The sequence below is a fragment of the Sus scrofa genome, chromosome 18, assembly GCF_054392235.1.
Source record: "Sus scrofa isolate SSC_HxYL_T2T_F1_AM1 chromosome 18, Sscrofa_HxYL_maternal_Yorkshire_Landrace_v2.0, whole genome shotgun sequence".
Classification (NCBI taxonomy): domain Eukaryota; kingdom Metazoa; phylum Chordata; class Mammalia; order Artiodactyla; family Suidae; genus Sus; species Sus scrofa.
This window is the reverse complement of record NC_139400.1, coordinates 37,448,988-37,471,114: the sequence shown is the minus strand read 5'-3', so window position 1 is coordinate 37,471,114 and position 22,127 is coordinate 37,448,988. Positions and strand designations below refer to the sequence as shown.

At 40.4% G+C, this 22,127-nt stretch overlaps 1 protein-coding gene across 7 annotated transcripts in view; it reads right to left on the bottom strand.

The window, feature by feature from the left end:
• Nucleotides 1-1,703: 1,703 nt before the first annotated feature.
• The window catches only part of CTTNBP2 (cortactin binding protein 2), a 158,148-nt gene continuing 137,724 nt past the window's right edge, over nt 1,704-22,127 (bottom strand). For 4 of the 7 annotated variants that reach the window (XM_021078655.2, XM_085006024.1, XM_085006028.1 and 1 more), the window contains 9 exons: nt 20,921-21,073; nt 20,569-20,756; nt 16,336-16,514; nt 13,659-13,858; nt 13,120-13,302; nt 9,916-9,979; nt 8,327-8,459; nt 7,239-7,340; nt 1,704-2,784 (listed from right to left, as the gene is read on the bottom strand). In XM_021078655.2, the coding sequence (XP_020934314.2) occupies nt 2,539-2,784; nt 7,239-7,340; nt 8,327-8,459; nt 9,916-9,979; nt 13,120-13,302; nt 13,659-13,858; nt 16,336-16,514; nt 20,569-20,756; nt 20,921-21,073 (1,448 nt within the window). In that variant the 3' untranslated portion in view covers nt 1,704-2,538. The remainder of the gene's footprint in view (nt 2,785-7,238; nt 7,341-8,326; nt 8,460-9,915; nt 9,980-13,119; nt 13,303-13,658; nt 13,859-16,335; nt 16,515-20,568; nt 20,757-20,920; nt 21,074-22,127) is intronic. The other 3 variants (XM_085006025.1, XM_085006029.1, XM_085006027.1) reach the window with 1 other exon arrangement.

The following is a 22,127-nucleotide window of genomic DNA, read 5'->3' as shown; positions in this document are numbered from 1 at the left end:
TTCACGCTAACAAAAGGAAAAGGAAAATTGACAATGTGTTTTGTAATTATTAATTTCCAATTAAATATTTCTATTAGGTATTTCCTATAACAATACTAAAATCCGAGGCTCATAATAGAGCTGTTACTATTTGTGAATTGATTACAACTTGAAAAGATGTTAGAACGCCACAAAGAGTTCTGGGACATGATGCATTACTTTTTATGTCTGAGGGAAGTAGGTAGGAATACTGCATTGTTACTTCATTTAATGCTCATGGACAGCTTGCAGGGTTGTCATGAGCCTATCTAAATATTGTGAAACCTGGGTCGAAGGGATTAAGTAACTTGTTTTAGGTCACACAGCTAATAAATGCTAGAGCTTAAGTCAGTCCCAAGGCTGTTTATCACCAAAGACCTTTTTACCCCCAAAGCACCCTGACCCTCAGCACTAGGTTCCATTATATAGTTTTGACTTTCAAATATTTTGGGCTATGATCCCTAGAAATTGTGCTTTATATCACAATTCAGTGCACACATCCATATAGCTACATAACAGAAGTAAGAGCTTTACCATTCTTTTATTGACTGTGATACCATGATACACTGAAATTTTCTATTCTACCCTATATCTTCAAAAAACAGTAGTTGCGACTCACTGATTTGATGTAATGACCCATTAGTAGGTCTCTATATTTTGAAAGCTCCTGATCTAAATGCCATCTTTAGACATCTTTCAGTTTTCAGTCCAACTATAAAAAGTACACACACCTTAGACATCTTTCAGTCTTCAGTCCAATTATAAAAAGTACACATTGCATTTTACTATCATATTAAAACTGTGTGGATTAGTTACTAGAGGTCATCCTGACTTAATAATGTAGTCCAAATTTTTTTCTCTTCCCTGGTCCTTGAATGCACTAATGAGGACTTTATCTTCAGAAAAGCTGATGATATAATGCCTTATCACTGACATCAAATTTGACATAATCTAAGAAGGTGTATGTAAGCAGAAGGAAACACATTAGCGCCAGCTCAATCTGGCTATATTGGTCTGTGATTTTTGAGAGCCTTCGGTTTTGTGTCCAAGATAGTGTCTTTTTGTGAAAACACTTGGGGGTATCAAATACCACCAGGGTACCAAGAATTTGAGTCCAGCTCAAAGGCGTTACTGTGTTCAAGCCTGTTTCCTCCAGCCTCTCTCTCACCTACCCTCTCTGCCCCTCATTCTAGTTCCATCTCCCTGTCCCTGAGGTCAAAGCTGTACCCCCCCAAGGGTTGCAGCCATGATACCTGAGCTGACAGGTACTAGAACTGATTTCTTCCCTGATTGTTTCTCTACACCATGTGGCACAATCACCATCATTACATTTTATAAAGATACTAACATAGTTTCAACATATGTGTATACTTTAAATAACCATTCTGGCCAAGAAAGGACTTTTCAATACTCTCAAACAAGTAACTGACTCTCGCTGTAAAATCACACTTTTTATGTGTATTAAAAGATTTTTTCCAATGGGCCTCTAATTCCTAGAGCTCTACCTAAATGCTGTATTTTGGTTTTAACCAACACTTTCTAACAAGAGTAGGTCTTTCTCTGACTAGCTAGTGAAATACCAACATGGAGGACCAGTTTCATAAATGTCCCTAGATTGAAAATAAATATATTTTGCATGGATAAACTACTAAGCAAATAGATAGAAACTACAGCCAGCAAAATTATTTCACTAATTCAATATTTTATTTGCTGTCAAGGCATATTAACTGAGTTGTAAGTCATTTCATTAGTCATTTTAAAAGAAACTGTTCTAGAAAATATTATCAATTGTGCCACTAGAATTGAAGAGGGGGGTTAACTGTTAATTTATTGAAGCATTTACAGTTTTTTTTAAATGTCCACTTAGGTACAAAACTTTTGTAAGAAAGATAACACTTTTATTGCATTATATACTTTCATATTTTACAGGAGTCATAATGCAAATTCATAAGGATAAATATACATGATGCAACCATTAAAAGATTTAAAACAAAACTAGAATTTAACAGGCAAAATACTTAATATGGCTTTTAAGAAAAGTAATTGTTTAGAAATGATTTGTTATTGCCCCATTCTAGTCATTCCTCATCCAGTGAACTTAAAATTATGATTTCCATTTAAAATGATACATGTTATCTAAGCTGTTACATATTTTTAGCATGTAGTATGCAATGATTCATAGGCTTTTTTAAATATACATATATACATATATATAGATATACAGTACACAGTTGTTTTAATACCCCTGAACATCTTGAGTAAAACTATTAGAATTTTTCTATTATAAAACTACTTTAAAAGTGGGTATAACTTCTTGGTATTGCAATTCAATCCTATGGAATTGAAAAAAAAAAAAGGTTATAAATACATTCTTTACAAAAAACTTGAATAGTGGTCCCGCACTCATACTTTATATTACAGTGAAAACATTTGATTTGTTTAAAGGTATTTTACATCTTGTTGTCCTTGGTTTCTGTGTGAAATGTACAGAAGTTAAGATTGAGAATATTGTAGGCAGGCCTATTTGTTAGGTTTTTCTATTTGTTCGTTTTTGCGTAAGTTCCAAATCTCTTCTTTTGAGTTGTTGTTGATTTCTATTTGCCTTGTATTACTGCTGCTGCTGCTTCTTTTGGTGTTCTGGGAACACTGGGTGACTTTACTTCTAGGAACAGGAAGAAAAGATTTAACTCTTGAAACACCCAACTCAGTCTTTGATTTACTGTTGCTGCATTCAGACATTGGATGGCTGCTGAGAGGACTGACCTCCTGAAACAAAGGGAAACAAAACAGCTCATCATATTAGGTGTTGTTACCAACTTCTGCAATCAGCCTTAACTTCCTCCTCTCCCTCCCTGAGCAAGCATGTAGGAATTTCTCCCTTAAAACAGCTGCTCATGAAAAAATGAAGAAAAGACAGTGGAAGAAGAGACTGAACTTCCCATAGACCCACTGGCTGATTTTCACAAGGTCCTTTGTGGTGTCACACAAGTGCTAGATACAGGAATCTGTGAATCAAGTGCCAGAATCTGGGGTCTCCTCACCAACAGGAGCTGCATGAAATCCTAAGGCTGTCAAATTGGACTAGCCCAACCCAAGTTCTACAAATCAACCATCATGTTAGGTAAGTTGCTGAACTCTTCTTTCTGCCTTTAGATCTAATTGGCCTATTACTCAACAAATATTCTGAATGTGTGCGATATTAGCACTGTTCTAGGTGTCTGGCCTATAGCAGACAACATAACAAGGCTCCATCCTTGCTCTAGTGGAGCTTCTGTCCTGTGAACTAAGATTCCTGCATAGCAATTCGATGAATTTCCATTCTTAGAAACTGCATGTTTTGATTTTTCTAGTCTTAGGTCTCTCGTTCCACCCCTGAGGAAAAAGGTAAACTGCTAAGATGACTTGCCCACAGTGAGAGGGACAAGACCTTTCACTCACAGTGTGTATTCCTGGACCTTATGTTAAATTCTGCCACCCAGCAAACATGAAGGTGAGGCCAACCCGGTGAGCTGCTCCAAATGCCTCTAAAGTAATTGATACTGATCATGTTCCTCTTTTTTAAATTTATAAGTAATAATGCAACCCAAACAGCAACGTAACCGTTAAATGATATAAATGAAGACTTCAACAGGCAAAATACTCAATACGGCCCTTAATGGATAGTAACTCTATGGCATCTGCTGGCAGTTAAAAAATTATCCTGGGTGTCGTCTTAAATCTGTAAAATGTGACTGAGCCAGGGGGCCCAGTATGCCAATCCCAATGCATAATTTGGTTTAAAATACCGTCAGATGAGACATGCTATAATAACAACTTGCTGGCACACAGAATCTATGAGGAAGGGAGGTGGACCTAGCTATAGATAACCTTGCCATGACCTCTGACCTCCCTCTGGAAAGCCACAGGGGTTGTATGGCTAAGGCCCAGATGGAGGAAAGGTGAGACATAGGGTGTTCTTTGCTAATCTACCCTTTTGCATCATGGATTCAAGGTGAGTGTATCCTGATGGTCTGAGGCAGGAAATGCCTCTATAAAAGGAAGTATCAAGAAGCATCCACAACTAAAAATCTAATTTGGTCTTGAGTCTGGGTGTCGACATGTGACCTGAGCCAGTCCTTGGAGAAGGGAGGAGCACATGGAGAATCACTTGGGCTTTGGGAGGGTCACGGTCATTCAAAGGTGAGAATATAATGCTTCCTGGGCTAAATCCCAAAAGTTCCCTTTATTAAACATGTAAGGATTACTCTCAATACTGTGAGTATAAAGCTCAAAAAACATCTCTGGTTGGCACAGAAAGACATCACCCCTAAAAGAAGATTTAGTCATTTAGCATCAAAGAAATATTGTCACATCAGAGCTATTAACTCAATATTGAGCATTCGGGGGAAGAGAAGAGGATACTATAATCTCAGCTCTCTAAATGGGCAGCAGGGAGAAGGAAAAGAAAACAGGGAAGGGAAGAGGCTATGGCAATGGTTCTTTAAGGACTTGGACCTGTTACAGGTGAAGAGGAAAGAATTCCATGCGAAAGAGGAAGGGTAAAGACAGCTCAGAGGTAGGTGTTAGAGACAGGGCTCTAAGCTCGGGCTGCATGTAACAATCAGCAGGAAGCTTTTAAAAACCCCAGGGTCAAGGCTGCACCTCAGACCAATTACATTAGGACCTCATGTGGTCCAGCCACTGAGGATAAGGGGGAAAAAAAAAAGGAGGATTCATTATGCAACCAAAGATAAGAACTTCTGCTTTAGGGGGTTCCATCTGCATTTGCTTTAGGGGGTTCAATCTGCATTTTCATAAGAAGAAAACATTTATTAATATAGATACTATGTATTTATGTATACTTTTTTTTTTAATGTAGAAGGCTGGCTAACATTTTACTTAATAGACCCCTTGCTGGCCACTCAGGAGAAAGTGATTTCAGTTAACACAGAAAACCCTGACTTCTAAAGGGAATTACTTCCTGATAACAGAAGAAACTGGGCATCTAACCAAGAAAGGCTCACTGAGTTTATCAGAAGGATAGAAAAGACAGGAGCTTGTGAAGTTTCCAGAAGGCTCCCGAATGCCAAGAGTATTATTTCGCCCTCTGCTGGCAGGTTCTGAGAAAAACATGTATTCACCAAAGGCTAGTCCTCGGAATGTGTTGAGGGGGCAAAGAACAGGCAGCCCCTTATTGTAATACCCACATCAAACCACTCCATGGTTCTTTTTTAAGAGCCCAGAAGTATGAAAGGCCCCTTTTTAAAACAAAGTTGTTCCAGGCTTATCCTACTTTCAGTACTATTTTTCATGGACAGTACCTTATTGTCACAACCCAATATGGCCATGTGGCAGAGAAAGGTACAAAACTGTCTCCATTAGACATTACACAACAGCAGCCACTCACTGAGTCAATATTTTTATATAGGAAAGTGACGGGGCCCTGTGGACAGAGAGTGGCCCATTGTGCCCCTTCCCAAGGACTATTCCACAAAGAATCCTCACGAGGGATCCTGGAGCCCCAAGAAATGTGTTGTGAATTACAGCTCAGAGGCAGCTCCGGAAAAAATACTTTCTGGCTGGAATTCACAGTACGGACCCCAGATCCCCTCCTTAGTCACGCTCCACGCTCTCCAAATTATGCTTTCGCTGTGCTTCTAAACGGTTCCCCAGGGGGTGGGGTAAGCAGACGTAATACAGAATGAGCCCGAGAGGGGTCATGCTCTTCTTCACAGATCCTCAGGTTATGTATTTTTTATTCGAGACCACGGCCCTGCCACAATTCCTCCCAACACACATAGCTCCACATGTAAATAATCAGGACTGAAACTAAGGAAGCAGAGGCGGCGGGGACCAGGGCCGGCTGGTGATCCGACAAAGATGGACAATTTAAAGTCTCAGCACGCTCACTTTATAATACTGCCCTCTGCACTCCTCCCCACCCCCCATCAGGTCTGTGTCAGCTGCCGGGGAGTGGATGAGAACAGGATGTGAACCACCATCGACAAGGCTTGGTGAGCAAAGCACAGGTTACCACATGCCTCTTAGAAAATGTGCATCCTGGGAGTTCCTGGGGTGGCTCAGCAGAAACAAATCCACTAGTATCCATGAGGATCTGCATTCCCACCTCTGGCCTCCTGCAGTGGGTTAAGGATCCGGGGTTGCTATGAGCTGCGGTGTAGGTCACAGATACGGCTCAGATCCTGAGTTGCTGTGGCTGGGGTATAGGCTGGCAGCTGTAGCTCCAATTTGACCCCTAGCCTTGAAACTCATATGCTGCGGGTGTGGCCCTAAAAAAGAAAAACAACAACAATAAAAATGTGTATCCTCACAAAATCACTACTGGGTAAGAGGTAGTTTTATTGTTTCTGTTCACCCAGAAGTACCACGTTGGGCCACCCCTCTCTTGGAATTTATTTAATCAATCCTGTAAGTTAATTTCAAGAGGTTAATCAACTTGATTAGAATCTTGACTCTTTGACATTCTGCTTTATTTTCATTTATTTATTTTATTTTTTTGTCTTTTTGCCTTTTCCAGGGCTGCTCTGGTGGCATATGGAGGTTCCCAGGCTAGGGGTCTAATCGGAGCTGCAGCCACTGGCCTACGTCAGAGCCACGGCAACACAGGATCGGAGCTGTGTCTGCGACCTACACCACACAGCTCATGGCAACACCGGATCCTCAACCCACTGAGCGAGGCAGGGATCGAACCTGCAACCTCCTGACTCCCAGTCGGATTTGTTAACCACTGTGCCACTATGGGAACTCCATTCTGCTTTGTTTTTAAAGGAAAATCTCTCACTGAAACGCAATGCATGATATGGCAAGTTAAAGTAAAACTAGAAGTGAGATTTTTAAACTTCGGTTTTCCAAAATGGTTCTCGAATGAAAGTCAATGTTTCATTTTAAAATAGAAGAGGACAGAAGTTCCATTAGTTTCAGTTTTGGCGTAAACTAATGAAAACAAATGGAAAAGAAACACCCCCAATTTTGGAATCAAAATTTTTTCAGCATTTAAATATAAGGAAAACCAAGTAATGCTTTTCTATGTGATTATTTCAAGCTGTTATCCAAAGAGCAAAGTTTCTAAACTTGATTTCCTCATGTATGCTTCTACCCTAATCCTGTTCATTTCCCAGTGAGGGTTTTTAAAGTAACTTCGTGATGGCATATTGAGACATTTGTGAAGTCAATTCCACAACAATCCTTTGTCCCATTTTGGAGGGAGAAGGGGCACTTACCTCTTGTGACACTGGCATTCTTGGATTATTAACAGTTGCTGAAAATGCAGGATTATTTCCCGAACTATCAAACCTCCTTAAATCATCCCTGGAATCAGCAATCTGGAGAACAGAAAATTGACCATGATTTCAGTTGCACTGTGACACACTCAAGGCAAGACTTAAAGTCACTGTGGCAAACTCACATCAGAAGTGTGAGCCTCTCTTACTGTCAGAAGCTCTATACAACAGACCCCCAGGTCCTGTGACTTTAAGCCTTGATGTAAAACTATTAGCAAATGCACGAAAAACAGTCTTTTTAAAAGTCTTTTAAAAAGTCAGAAGATGATAACCTATTAAAAAAAATCACTTGGCAAAAAATAAAAGGATATAAAATTTGCAAGATTTTCACTGTTACCTTATTTTTCCAGTGGTTAAGTATTTCGACTCATTTCCAGCAAGGCTAAATAAGCTACTCAATTCTACTTTGTCCAGAGATTTTGATTGTCCAAATACAACAGGTGAGTCTCTGGTTGGAAAGTACCCAAGTTATAACTACCTCCTTATGTTCTCTTGGAAGAAAAAGGCATTTATCCAGGAAGGTCAAATTTGCTGCAGCTATCAGAGTCCCAAAACAGGTTGAACCTGGTGCTGCTAATGCTTTGAGGTTTTGGGTCACTGATGTCCATATTTGGATCTCAAATTTCACAGCTTAAGGACTATGACTAAACAAATTATACAGGCCACTCATTTACGGCTGCTGTAATGGGCTCCTACTGATAGATAACTTCCGGTCCCAGTGAAGAAAGCCAAAGAGGAAAGGGAGGTGTGGGTATAATGTGTGGTAACACAATTAATGTATGCAATTTTAACTTCAGAGTTTTCAGAGAAGCTGTGCTAAACAGAACTCCCTTATTGGATAAGTGGTATTTCGGAAGAAAGGGCTTTTAGGCAAGGTAACAGATATTTTGAGTTGGAGCAGTAACTATATATACTATGGGATAGGGGATTTCTGTGGGGATGAGAGCCACGATGTGGATGTGGCGCTAGCGAGTCTCTCCACTGCTGGGCGGAGCAGGTCAAGGTCCTTCCCCACGCGACCTGCTTACCTTGCTTATGTCAGACTCCGATTTGCTGGAGCACATGCTCTGAAGTTCCTTGACAAGGTCTGCTTCATCATCCGAACCCAGAGAGAGTCTTTGTTCCAAATTCAATGTCAATGATAGCTCATTCTCTAAAGACCTACCACAAAGTTCAGAAAAGAGTTTTTCAAACTGAGAGCAACAGTCCAATTTCCTATGGAAACCTAGACACCACACCTTGTGGCGGGTGGGGAAAAGGTTTTAACAGCCTTTAAAGGCATTCATCAATGTCCGTTAATGCAACAGCCTCCTGCCATCCAATTTAGGCATCCTACTCAAAATTCTCAACAGGATAAAAATCCTATTACACAAAGAAATCCATTTTGACTTAACAACATTCCAGTCCTCCTACTCTTGCATTGTCTTCTCTGGCTCCAAGGGTTAAAGCTCAGATGCTAAACACTCTCGAGTAGGGGGAAGTGTGGTATGGGAGTAAATATGAATTTATCACTTACTAGCAGTGAGAACATGGGGGAGGTTTTCTTTTTGTCCTCAACACCTTTCAGTTCTCAGTTCCTGGGTTCTCTTCTCTATAACAAGTTCCTTTTATCTACATCATTAAGTTATTATAAAACACTGTAGGGACTTCTTGTTCTTCTTTTTAAGGCTATAACTGCGGCAGACGGAAGTTCCCAGGCTACAGGTTGAATCGGAGCTGCAACTGCCAGGAAACGCCACAGCCACAGCCACAGCCACGCCAGATCCTTAACCCACTAAGCAAGGCCAGGGATGGACGTCATCCTCATGGATCCTTGTTACATCCATTACCCGCTGAGCTACAAGGGGAACTCCTATGGGGCTACTGACTACAGTAGATCTGACAGTGGACGTGGAGAAACAAGCCTGTGATGCAGATTCCTTGCTGTGTCTCTTTCCTCCCCCTCCCCACCTTCCTTAATTCTGTGAACCAGAGCACAGGGTCCTAAATGTTATCTGCCAAGTGACTGGGCACACGATTTTACTGGGCTACACTGGGGACATATTTTAAACTATAAAAGTGTATTTATCCTATGATGAATAATTCTTTATTTCAGCTTATGAATTTGGAGGTAAAATCAACAATTCCCTAGAGCAACATGAGAAGACAAGTCATGCTATGTTTCTGTAAATCTATCATTTAAAAAAATCAGTCATCTAAAGCCTGTTTAAAAGTTCACAAATGCAGGATTTTACCATATCTTTCTCAAATGCATTAAGAATTATCACATTTGATACAAAATAAAGCCAATGATATTTCTGACCATTTAACAAACTTAAAGCAAAATAGGCTTTCTGTTACATAATATTAAGCTTGAGAAAATTTTTTTTAGATCTCATTCATTCACTAGATTCTAGTCTAATACTAGCATTTAAATGACCTCGATAGCTTTTTTAAAAATGATAACAGCATAGAATTATTTGAATTATTTGAAAAGTAAATTGAATTTGATATATCTTGATTAAAAAAGCAGATCAGAAATCTCTGTACTTTTGTCATTACTGTCAGAAAACATGCCCAAACTAATCATGAGAACGTGTATTATTGGTTATGAGTTAAATCTGAAAGGGAAACTTACATTTGTTTTGACAGAGAAGTATTCCTGTTACGATTTAGCTGTAATATAGTCTTATTTTTGACACCTGTTTAGAGAAAAAAAGTAATAATTTCAATAGATTGAGATGACTGAAGAAAGAAGCTGTGGCCTCTGCTATACTTTCATATAGTTTCTCTATTAAATCCATCTCAGGCACTGTGGAAGGTCAAGGAATGACCAATGACCTCATGTATATTTTGACCAAAGTTGGTACAGCTAATACTACCCGAGGCTCAATTCAGAAAGCCTCAACTCTGCTTTCATCAATGGACCCTATTCTCATCAGTCAAGTTCAAAGTCCTTAGGCTTTTGTTCTCAAAGTACCTAAAAGGGATTAATACCTGCCTTTTGATGATGCTAATTTATTTCCCTTTCTCTACCTTTGTCTTTGTCTTCCAACATTACTGATTATACAGATCAAGCACAAGTTTTGATGTGTGAGCCCCAGGATGTATGACAGTGCAGGTGGTCTTATAAGTGTAGAAATTTAAAAACAAATACTGCATATCACAACCAAAAAAAAAAAAATAGGAAATAAGATTATTACAGTGCTTGCAGTAAACATTCAACTTATATCAGTTACAGATACATGCAAATGCATAGATTTATACCTGCTGGTCATGTTTTAAAACATTTCTCACTGTGGGTTATGGGCAAATAATTTGAGAAACGCTAAACCATTTCAGGCTCAAAATCTCTTCTTTATAATACACACTAAATTTTGTAAAGTTCATTAAAACAGCTGTAAGTTTGTTAAAAACAGTTGCTTCTGAGTCAATTCTAAAGTTGTATGAATGGTACTAGCACAGATTAGCTCTAAAGAATTATTTGAAAAGTAAATTGAATTTGATATATCTTGATTAGAAAAGCAGATCAGAAATCTCTGTACTTTTGTCATTACTGTCAGAAGACACGGACTAGTAGCCTTCCCCAATGGAAAGGGCTTGAGCCCTGAGCTTCAGAAGCCTATGACAGACATCTCAGTCTGTTTTAGGTTCTTCCAAGTTTGACTTAGTTTCATAATATTGTTTTCAGTTCAGTCATTTTATGGATTTTACTTCGTCAATCTAAAGTAGATACTGACAATGCTTACTGTTTAATCACTAAGCTCAGGAAAGAAGCTGGTCCTAAACTCTATAGGACTTCTAATGACCTTGGAAATATTACAGGGTAGAGCCTGCTATGGGCGTCCCATTACCTGAGTGCTATGGATTATTATGAGTGGGCACAGAATAAGAAAACAGCATTGGGACTTGAAAGGAAAAATACCATGGATTGCAGAACCCTCTGGTTGTAGGAGAGGTGACTTGGGGCAGGGTGCCAAGAGTTTCTTAGCCTCGCTATTTTTCTTTTTTTCCTTTTTGCTTTTTAGGGCCGCACTTGCGGCATATGCAAGTTCCCAGGCTAGGGGTCAAATCGGAGCTGCAGCTGCTGGCCTATACCACAGCAACAGGGTATTCGAGCCCCACCTGTGACCTCCACCACAGCTCCAGGCAATGCCAGATCCTTAACCCGTTAAGTGAGGCCAGGGATCGAACTCGCATCCTCATGGATACTAGTTGACTAGTACAGGAACTCACTGAGCCTCATTTTTGCTATCTGTAAATGGAGATGGTAACCCTCATGGCAGAACACTTCTGCATACTATCAATGGATAAAGAGGGGAGAGGTATAATCCTTGTTACAGAAAGTCTTCTGGGGGAGTCTACTGATTCTCTTCTGCTGACATCTAATGACTTTATTCCCTAAATCAAAGCCACTAACTTTAGGAAATAAAGGCAAGCTTTTGAGATCAGAATGCATCCTGTTATAAATACATAACACTTATCATTACAGTGAGAGTTTATTTTTTTTCAGTGACTCTCCATTGGATCGTTTTAAAAAGTGGTCATAATTTATTATCACATACTTGGGGTAATTACAAAACACTGGCATGTATTGATATGTTTAAAAACCATATTATTAAAAACAAAGCTTAAGTATGAAAATATATTAACAAAAACTACTTTTCTGTTTTAAAAAATATAAGATTTGGGGGAGTTCCCGTTGTGGCTCAGTGGTAACGAACCCAACTAGGATCCATAAGGATGCGGGTTTGATCCCTGGCTTCGTTCAGTGGGTTAAGGATGTGGCATTGCCATGAGTTGTGGTATAGGTGGCAGACATGGCTTGGATCCTACATTGCTGTGGTGTAGGCTGGCAGCTGTAGCTCTGATTTGACCCCTAGCCTGGAAACCTCCATATGCTGTGGGTGCAGCCCTAAAAAGCAAAAAAAAAAAAAAAAATATTTGGGGCATCATATCCTCTTATTTAGCAACCCCACTGCTATAAAGTTGCCACAAAATTACATAAAAAAGAATACTGTGGTATACAAAGGGGCTCCTGAGGGCCTAATCAGAAAACTACAATGCATAAGAGGCTGGAACACCTTTTCATTCTTACTCAAATTATCATCTCCTTTGGGGAGAACATTTATAATTTGATGATTGTTGATTATGAAACAACTATTATCAAAGCCAAAAGGAATAGTCTAACATCAGAGATAGATATGTTATGCCCTCTTTGTTGTTAGAATGAAAACTTACACATTTCTTTTCTATATGTGACATCCCATAATACAGAATGCGTTTAATAATTTATTAGAATATAAACTATGAGGGCAGGGATTTTTATCTCCTGTTTTCACTGCTCTATTTCCAGTGCTTAGAAAAAAAACTTGATATGTGTACATCTCACGTATGACAAAAACATGTAAAACTGACTCGCTTGTAAGGACCTCCAACTGGTATCAGTTATATCTATAACCCATACTTCTAAAAACTTAAGGTTGGCTTAAGAATGTACTTTGGCATGTTTCTCTCCTTTTACGGGTCTATTTTTATTACCTAAGTGTGTAATTGTGTGAAGCCCAAGAAAATCAAATAAATAAAAATCAGATGATCATTAACACAATAAAGATAAACTTAATTTGACCATTCTAGTATGAAAGATTATTTTTCAGGTAAGGGGCTTTCAAATATTTTTGGGACATACCTATTATGTACTTTAATCCATGAAAATATGCACTGAAATACTCGAGTGTTGTTTAGTTGAGTGTATAGTAATAAAAAATAAAAGCCCATTTGCATTCAAAACCCACCTCGTGGGTGCCTACATCTATGCAGGTGACAAGCTTGCTCCCCTTACCTTCCTCAATCAGGTCTGGCTTGTTCCAGGTGGGTGAAGGGAACCGACCAGACTTCTTGCGAGGACTGGTGCTCACCTTTCTCCACGCGCCACTGTCTTTCTTCTTGCTACAACTGCTGTAACTTGAAACTATGCATAAAGGGAAACTGCCCCCTTTGAAATCAGCTGTATGTTGGTCTAGCTCTGAAACAACAGAAAGCACATTTTGCCAAAAGGATAACACCAATAATGCAGTTATACAGACCCAAGCCAAATCCAACATTTCCAATGCTCAAAGAAATAGCTGCTTTAAAATCATAGGCCTGCGATAATCAAGCAGGGGTTTTGTCAACCAGCAAACTTTGCTTTGACGTCTGGTATTTAAACATGAACCAGTTATTTAAAAATAGAGCTCATTTTAGCTCAGTGTTGTGAAACATCCATTACACGGAGGTATTTTGCTCCTTACAAAGAGAGACAATAGAACTCCCTAAAAACAAGTTCAAACCTGCATTACATAAGAGTGTGACTTCTTCTCCTCCCATCACGAACCCACATACCTGCTCTCTGGAGGGGACAGCCATGTAGAACAGCTTTATTAAGCAAGATGCTGAGAGCAGCTCTAACCACAGCCTGCTGCCCTTGGCTAGGGTTTCTAGTTGTTTGCCCAAGGCCAGGTTGTCTTTTCAGGGAGGCTCTTGACAATATTGCTGCTTGAACTCTGGGTGCAATCACAGCATTCCACAGCTTAGACATCCACCTGGTGAAAGAGTGTTTACAGTTGGGACCAGGCCTCTCATGAATCACACTCAACTCTATAGGGGTCTGGTTTGAAGACCATGAAAGAAAAGCTAATTGTTTCTATGGATACGCTACCTTTCCCAGATAATTTTGGAATAAATGAGGTTATCCAGTACTCAAGTAGTCTGACTTTGTCTTAAAAATATAATGTATTTTGGCGTTCCCTGGTAGCTCAATGTGTTAAGGATCCAGTTTTGTCACTGCTATGGCACAGGTTCAGCCCCTGGCCTGGGAACTTCTGCATGCTATAGGTGTGGCCCAAAAAACCAAAAAACAAAAACAATGTATTTCAATTGAAACTGTTTACATGTCTCGTTTCTTTTCCTCTATAAGATCCTGCAGAACAGGAATCAATGCTTGAGTATTTGTTGAATAAATTGAGTGCACAAATAAATATACAGAACGGGGAAAAATACGAACAAAACTTTACAGAATGAAGAAGTGTGGAAAAAAGGTTTCCTGAAAGTCTATGCCTAAATAGCTTAAAATTACTTTCCATTTTCCTTAAAAAGACACATATGTCTTAGTATTTCTTCATTTGGGATACATTTTATAATCACTGGCAAATTAAATCTGCCTTCCCCAAGACTGGGGCTCAATGTCTAACTGTGGAGGGTGAGCCTAGTGGAAAGGGGATGGGGGTCAACCAGCCATTGCCTCAGGTGGACTCTGCAGCAAAAGCTGTAGCTGTGGAACTTTAGCCCAAACTTGGAGCACTCAATACCAATTCAGATTTCTTCAAGAAAGACTGCACTTTGTTGCAGCATTAAGAAACAGTTAATGCAGGAGTTCCCTTGTGGCTCAGTGGGTTAAGGATCAGGTATTGTCACTGCCACGAGCTCGGGTTTGCTGCTGTGGCACGGGTTCATTCCTGGCCTGGGAACTTCTGCATGCCATGGGTGCGACCAAACAACAACAACAACAACAAAACAAAACAAAAAAACCCACAACAACAAAGTTTTCAAAGTTATTAGGTATTGACATAAGTCTTTCAAGATCATTGAAACTATCCCCACGTATCAAGCAGCTATTATCAGCTTCCTTGTTCATATCTAGTAATAGGTAACTCAGAGGGGAAAAAAAGGACACAGTTATTCCTAAAGATGCTAAGGGGTAAAGACAACATAAGCTTCGGCTAAAAAATATTAAAAAAAAATTTTAAAGTCAGTTCCTTAATGTGGCTGCAAGGAGATAACTCTCCATGGCACTTTTGCACCTTTTGTGTCAGCTGTTGTTGTGGACTACCTTTTCAAGGATGTTAATTTGGCAAACAGACTTGGAAAACAGAGACAGTGTCTTCTGGAGCAGAGGGCAGATTTTTTCCCTGACCAGGATAATGAAAATAGTGTTTCCTTCCAGGGCAAAGCATCTCCCATTAGAAGACTGGGTGATTCCATGTAGCTCCACAGCTTTGATGCAAAGCCAGCATCCATCTGGGCTGCTATGCATCACCCTGTGGGACATGAGGAGCTGGGGGACGCAGGGAAAATATGCAGCTGCCATAGGTGATGAAATGCTGGCTCTGACTCAGCATCCTGAACGCAGCAGGCTAACTTGTCAGCTTGCAAATAGGGCAAAAAAATGTCAGGGCCTCTGATTCTTGACAATGACTGTGCTGCAGACAGGAAAGGCCAAACTCATTGCTCCTAAGAATCTTGAGACTCTGGATGTAAAAAAGCCTTAAATGTAATCATGACACCGATTTTTTTAAAAAGGGCAATTATATGAATAAATGCATTTCAGCTTTTTAACACGCACAGGCTGCAACATTTTTTAATATAGCACTTCTTCCTTTTCTCCCAATTAGCTGTTATTAAATTGATAGTTTGTCTTACAATAGACAAAACATATTATTTGCATCCTCTGCTTTCCACAATGGATTTCTGTCCAGGATTCCAGGAAGTACAGAATCAAATCTAATAGCTAATCACAGAACCCTTACTAAGTAAGCTGGATGGTGACAAATTTTTTCCTCTTTTCAATTTCCTTCTGATTTTCTATTTCATTAACCTTATTCTCTTTACGTCTATTCTCATAAGCTGCTACAAAAGAAAATAATGTCTCATCAATAAAACAGGAAAATTTTCATTGCATCAGTAGAACATAAGCTTGTTTGTTTTTTGGTTACAGGATACTTGCCTGAATTTCTCATGTGGGTCTTCCCCAGAGGCAATGCATAGCAAGTCACACATGACTTTGATGAGAGTTTTGTAAACAGAGGGAAACTGTATCTATCTAGTCTTAGCACAAATAGTTTCCTTAGGAGCTCCCCAACAGACAGGTCATGGTGGTCCTCAGACAGGAGCACAGGGCTCTGGCTTTCTGTGCTGATGACCGGAGGCGGCACAGGTGGCCCCTTCAGCTTTCTCACTCCCAACATCCCTAAATGGCCCGGGCTCTACTTTAAAAAGGCCAAGAAGGAGAAATGACACTTACCTCACTGTCTCCTGGGCATGCCCTGGGATTACAGGACAAGACAGGAAATACTTTGGTCCAAGAAGTGCTTCTGGTGTGCCCAAGTGGGCCAGGCACGAGTTGAGCTGGCGCCAGACAGCCAGGGCCCAGTCAACCGTCTTGCACACGGGATCGCAGGGAGAGGGCACCTGACCTCTGAACTAGAGAGACGGGGAGGGGGAAGATGGGGGCCTGGTTTAGAACAGTGCTGCTTTTTCTTCTGTTCCTAATAGTCCAACGTTAAAAATCTACATATTTAAAACCATAAAACAAAACTGTAGCCGAATCTGATTTCACCTTCTGGGGGTGGCTGAAGGAGGGATAGGTAATAATACACTCTATTGTGTGTGTTAGCATGAGACACAGATGCAGATCCCCAGCTTATGTGAAAGAACGGATTCAGAAGTGACAGTGCAGGAGGACAGCTTGGATGAATTCTTAAACATCAGTTTTGGAAGAAATCTCTTCATGTGTACATAGAGCTCCCATGAGGTCTTGCAAATAGTTAAGTATTCAAAAAAGAATTCTGAATAAAAGTGCAATTAAATATTTTAACATTTTGGCTAAGGAACAAGATGGGATATCCGGATCTGTGGCATATTGACCTTGTATTACTTTTAATTTTCCCAGAAGGAACATCTCAGATAAAACGCTCACTTCATCAAAATACACAAAGTTCTGCTGGCATAAAGAGATTTGTTTTCAAATTTGAAAAAGTGCAAATTTTAAGTTACACTGTGTAACACACATAGTTTAACGGGAGCAATTCTTTTCAGAATTCTATTTTATGAAAGAGTTCCTTTTTGTAGTACAAAGGATTCAAAAAAAAGACAAAGATTTATTTACTATGAGGGGAAATCTCTCTCAAATATGTAGAAGTCAGATATAGCAATTAACTCTGTATTTTCTAAGAAAGACTCATGTAAATCACTACTTTACCAAGTAATTATGGTATTAAGACTGAGAATAATATGTGAATATTTGTTATGTCCTTCATGAAGGGACAGAATTTGACCAAGGAAAAATGAAACAGTGGTTCAGTGATCTTAGCAGCCCTGTTAAAGTGACATCAGTGTGTTACACAAGACTTTGGGATGTGTTATTATAAATTCCCTTTCCTTCAAAAGAGGAACAATCATATTCCTCCCACTTTCTCTGATATTCTTTCAGCAAGAATCATGAGTTGACCATGATTAGTTGAATATTAACTGAACTTATATTACTATTAAATTTTCTACTAAAAAAAAGTATAATTGATTTTTATTAAATACTAGAAGCCTGGTATTGTCCTAAAAAGGTCTGTTTACTTATATCCCTATAAGGAACCAGAAGAAGTTGTTATCACCTGTCAGTGCGCTTTAAGTGCCCCCAAAGATTTGGTTCCATTCTGCAGGCACACAATTGCTGATGTTTTAGGACTCATGCATGCCCACTGCACACCTTCCCCAGGAATCCACTTTACTAACCTACCTGAAGTGATTCCTGGTAACTGGAAGGTGTTGCCCTGCCCCCTCCCTGTTCTTCACAACACACCCCACTTGCCTGTTCTCACACACAATGGAGGAAAGTGCAGAGCTTGAACCTTGGAACTTTCCTTTCAAAAGAAGTAAAATCAATCTTTTTCAAACTGTGTTTACCAGAGAGCCAGAGGAGAGGAAGGGGGACTACACTTTACCAGAAATAGTCCTGTATTTACAAAACAAAACTGGTTAACTGGTATCTTTCAACCCAAATTCATGACACGTTTCATGTTCTTCTCTTGGGTAAACCAGGGGCTTTGATGTGTCAGTCCGTGTAGGACCCCCTTGATAAAAAAATGCACCATTCTGGTGACAATGGGGGAGGCTATGAATGTTTGGGAAGGAAGGGGTTTGTGGGAAACCTTTGTATCTTCCTTTCCATTTTATTGTAAACTTAAAACTGCTTTAAAAAAAATAAAGTTTTTAAGAAAAAAAAAACTGGTATTCTGTAATTATTTAAGTGAATTTTTTGGCAATAAGATTTAAATATTAAAAGTGAAGAAGTTGGGAGTTCCCATCATGGCTCAGAAGTTAACAAATCTGACTCGCATCCATGAGGACACAGGTTTGATCCCCGGCCTCGCTCATTGGGTTAAGGATCCGGCATTGCCGTGAGCTGTGGTGTAGGTTGAAGACCTGGCTCGGATCCTGCATTGTTGTGGCTGTGGCATAGGCCAGCAGGTACAGCTCTGATTCAACCCATAGCCTGGGAACCTCCATATTCCATGAGTGCAGCACTAAAAAGAAAAAAAAAAAAAGTGATGAAGTTAATGGAAGTCTCAGTTATTTGAAAAGCTACAAATATATGACTGTCTTTACTGCACCTTTCTTCCCACTGGTTGAGGGAATATAACAGATGTGGTTTGGTCAAAAGCATATATTAATGGCCAGACAACTGACTTCGGCATAACTTGGTGCAAAAGATGTCAGATTAATTAAGGGATTTCAGATATGAATTCAAATCACCAGTAGGAGAGTTCCCATTGTGGCTCAGCAGAAAACAATCTGACTAGTATCCATGAGGACACAGGTTCAATCCCTGGCCTTGCTTAGCAGGTTGAGGATCTGGTGTCACCATAAGCTGTGGTGTAGGCTGCAGACATGGCTTGGATCTGGCATTGCTGTGGCTGTGGCCAGCGGCTACAGCTCTGATTCGACCCCTAGCCTGGGAACCTCCATATGCCACGGGTGTGGCCTTAAAAAGACAAAAAAAAAAAAAAAAAAAGTCACCAGTAGTAGGCACTCTTCACTGATTTACCAAAGGCATTATTCCCCACCCTACATTTCTCCAGCCACCCACCTCCCCCTGCCCCACCCCACAGACACATGCACATTCACATGCTCCAACACAACAGACACAGAATTCTGTTCAAGAACTTGGTGGAGAGCTTTGGTCTTGGAAAGGTAGGTCTAGCCATGGTCTGGAGTGAGGGGTGGGTGGGCGTGAAACCAGTCCTGGTTAAGAGACCATTAAGGGGAAGTCTTCTGTTTCTGGGAGTTTCAGAAAAAGGGCCTTTCTTCCCTGATAAGGAGGAGACAGAGGAAGCTGAAGCTCCCTCTCAGACACAGCATCTTGGATCCTGCCTGTGAACAAGTGCGTCTGAGGGTGTGATGCCCGAACCTCTGCAGCTGTGCTACAGTCCTGAAGGGAGGTCAAGACACCCACCCAGACCTGGGACCTGACATCATGAAGGTGTGAAGGGACATCAGCAACACCCACTGCAAGGCATCTACTTATGTAAGAGAAAAAAGCCCTTTGTGTGAAGCAGCTAGCAGTGGGGTTGCGTTACAGCTTAAAATACTGTGCCGATACAATGAAGAGCCTGTCCTCCAAGTGTGGCCTATTATGCAGGATTAAACGATAAAATCTTGCTGAATTGAGCTCTTTTATTTCAAATCCACCCAGATGCTCAGCTTCTGGCCCAGCTGAAGAATATGAAAATAAAGACTAATGTACTAGATTTGGTCAGTGCTAAATTAATTTTGTTATTTTGATAGAATACAGAATATTTTATTTTTCTGAAAAATGACTAAAAGTGATTTTTATTCTTGAAACTGTGTCAACAGATTTCTATTTTTGTGTGACTTTTTAATATTTACTATAGCACAGTGTAATAGTCAAATATTAAAACTAGCCTGAGTATGGAGTTCCCATTGCAGCTCAGAGAGTTAAGGACCCAACACTGTCTCTGTGAGGATGTGGGTTCCATCCCTGGCCTCGCTCAGTGGGTTAAGGAGCTGGCATTGCCTCAAGCTTCAGCCAAGGTCACAGACATGGCTTGGATCTGTCATTGCTGTGATTGTGGCATAGGCCGGCAGCTGCAGTTCCGATTCCACCCTAGCCTTAAAATTAGGAATTTCAGATACAATCTGAGGCAAGTGTGGCCCTAAAAACAAACAAACAAAAACTAGCCTGAGTGGATGGATAATAAAGGCTCCAAGGAAGTGGTAGCTTTTTCTTAAGAGTGATTAATTTAGAACTTGGAGAGACTCCTTGAGAATAGTTAATAGAAACAGTAAAATCTATTTGCTTTTTACAATACTTAATATGGTCTGGAAACCTTTATGGGTTTTACATGCAGAATCCTATTGAACCCTTCAATATCCCCCAATTTTACTTGCTGGAAGCTCTAGCCCAGGTCACCTGACACTAAGGCCTCTCTCGTGGCAACAGGCTGTGCCTGTGGTTTGTTACCTTAGTCACGACCTTCCTCCTCAGGCACCTCTGCAGCAGCCCCTGCATGGGCTCCCCATCCCACCGCAGCTGCACCCAGCGGAAGTGCTGCTGGACCAGCAAGTCGGAGCCCTGGAGACAGGCCTTGGCAATGGTTCCCAACAGAAAGCAGTTCTCATGAAAGTAGTAACATTCGGATGTTCCATTTCCTAAAACAAACCAAAAGCAAGGGTCCACCCTCAGCAGCCCCTATTAGGGGGCAAATCCAAATAAGTGAGAGAAAGACAACCATGAAGCATGAGCACTGGGGAACAGAAAGATTAGAAGGATCTCAAGAAAGCCCGCTCCTCAGCAGTCTCTCCACTATCTTTACCTTTTTGGAAAGTACAGGGGTTTTCGGTGCTGCGATTTTCCAGAGGTCCCAAAAAGTCCCCCAGTAACTCAGACAATGAAGATTTTTCCAGGTTCTCTAAGATGATGATGATTTTCTTGTCAGCAGGAGATTGTTTCACTGGGATCAGACATGCTGTAGTCAGAAAGGAAATTCAGTGATTAAAAGGTTGACAAAAATCGACACAAACTGGCAAAAATGTAAGTGTTAGCAAAGCTGTGGCACAATGGGAATGCTCTTAAATTGCTGGGGGAGTATAACGATCCTGGAAAACCATTTGGCGCTATTGGAAACATGCACACACACACACACACACACACACACACACACACACACACACACACAGTGATCCAACACTGGATCTGGAACAGATCCTAAATGGAATCAACCCAAATGTCCTCCAACAAAAGGACAGGAGTGTATTCATACAACAGATAAGCAAGAAAACACATAACAGCCACAAGGCACCACACAGAAGACTTTTCACAAAGAAAAAATTAAGCAACAAATCACAAAAGGATACATTCAATATGATTCCTTCATTTAAAGTTCAAACTGGGGAGACGCTAAACATAGTTTAGGGATTCATACATGGTAAAATTAGTTTTTTAAAAAAGCAAAGAAATGATTATTACAAAAGACAGACGACTGTTTATCTCCAGAAGGCAAGGTTTGTGAACAGGGGTGGGGCACATGGGCCCATTCTGGAAGGTGGGGAGGTTCTATTTCATAACCTGGTCAGTGGTTAAATCGTTATTTTATTTTAAATTATTCAGTAAAGAAACCGACTAGTGACCATGAGGACGCAGGTTCAATCCTTGGCCTCACTCAGTGGGTTAAGGATCTGGCACTGCCGTGAGCTGTGGTGTAGGCTGCAGATGCAGCTTGGATCTGGCATTGCTATGGCTGTGGTATAGGCTGACGGCTATAGCTCCAATTCGACCCCTAGCCTGGGAACTTCCATATGCTGTGGGTGTGGCCCTAAAAAGACAATCAATCAATCAATCAGTAAATCATTGATCTGTAAAGACGGGTAGTATGTATTTCACAGATGTGTATTTCACAATACAAAAGGTCAAAATCCTTGAATGACCTTTACATTACAGATATGTAAAATATTCATAAAGTGATGGAGACAGGGCCTCAGAGACAAGCATTTTACAGACCTCGGAGAGGTCAAAGTGACCTG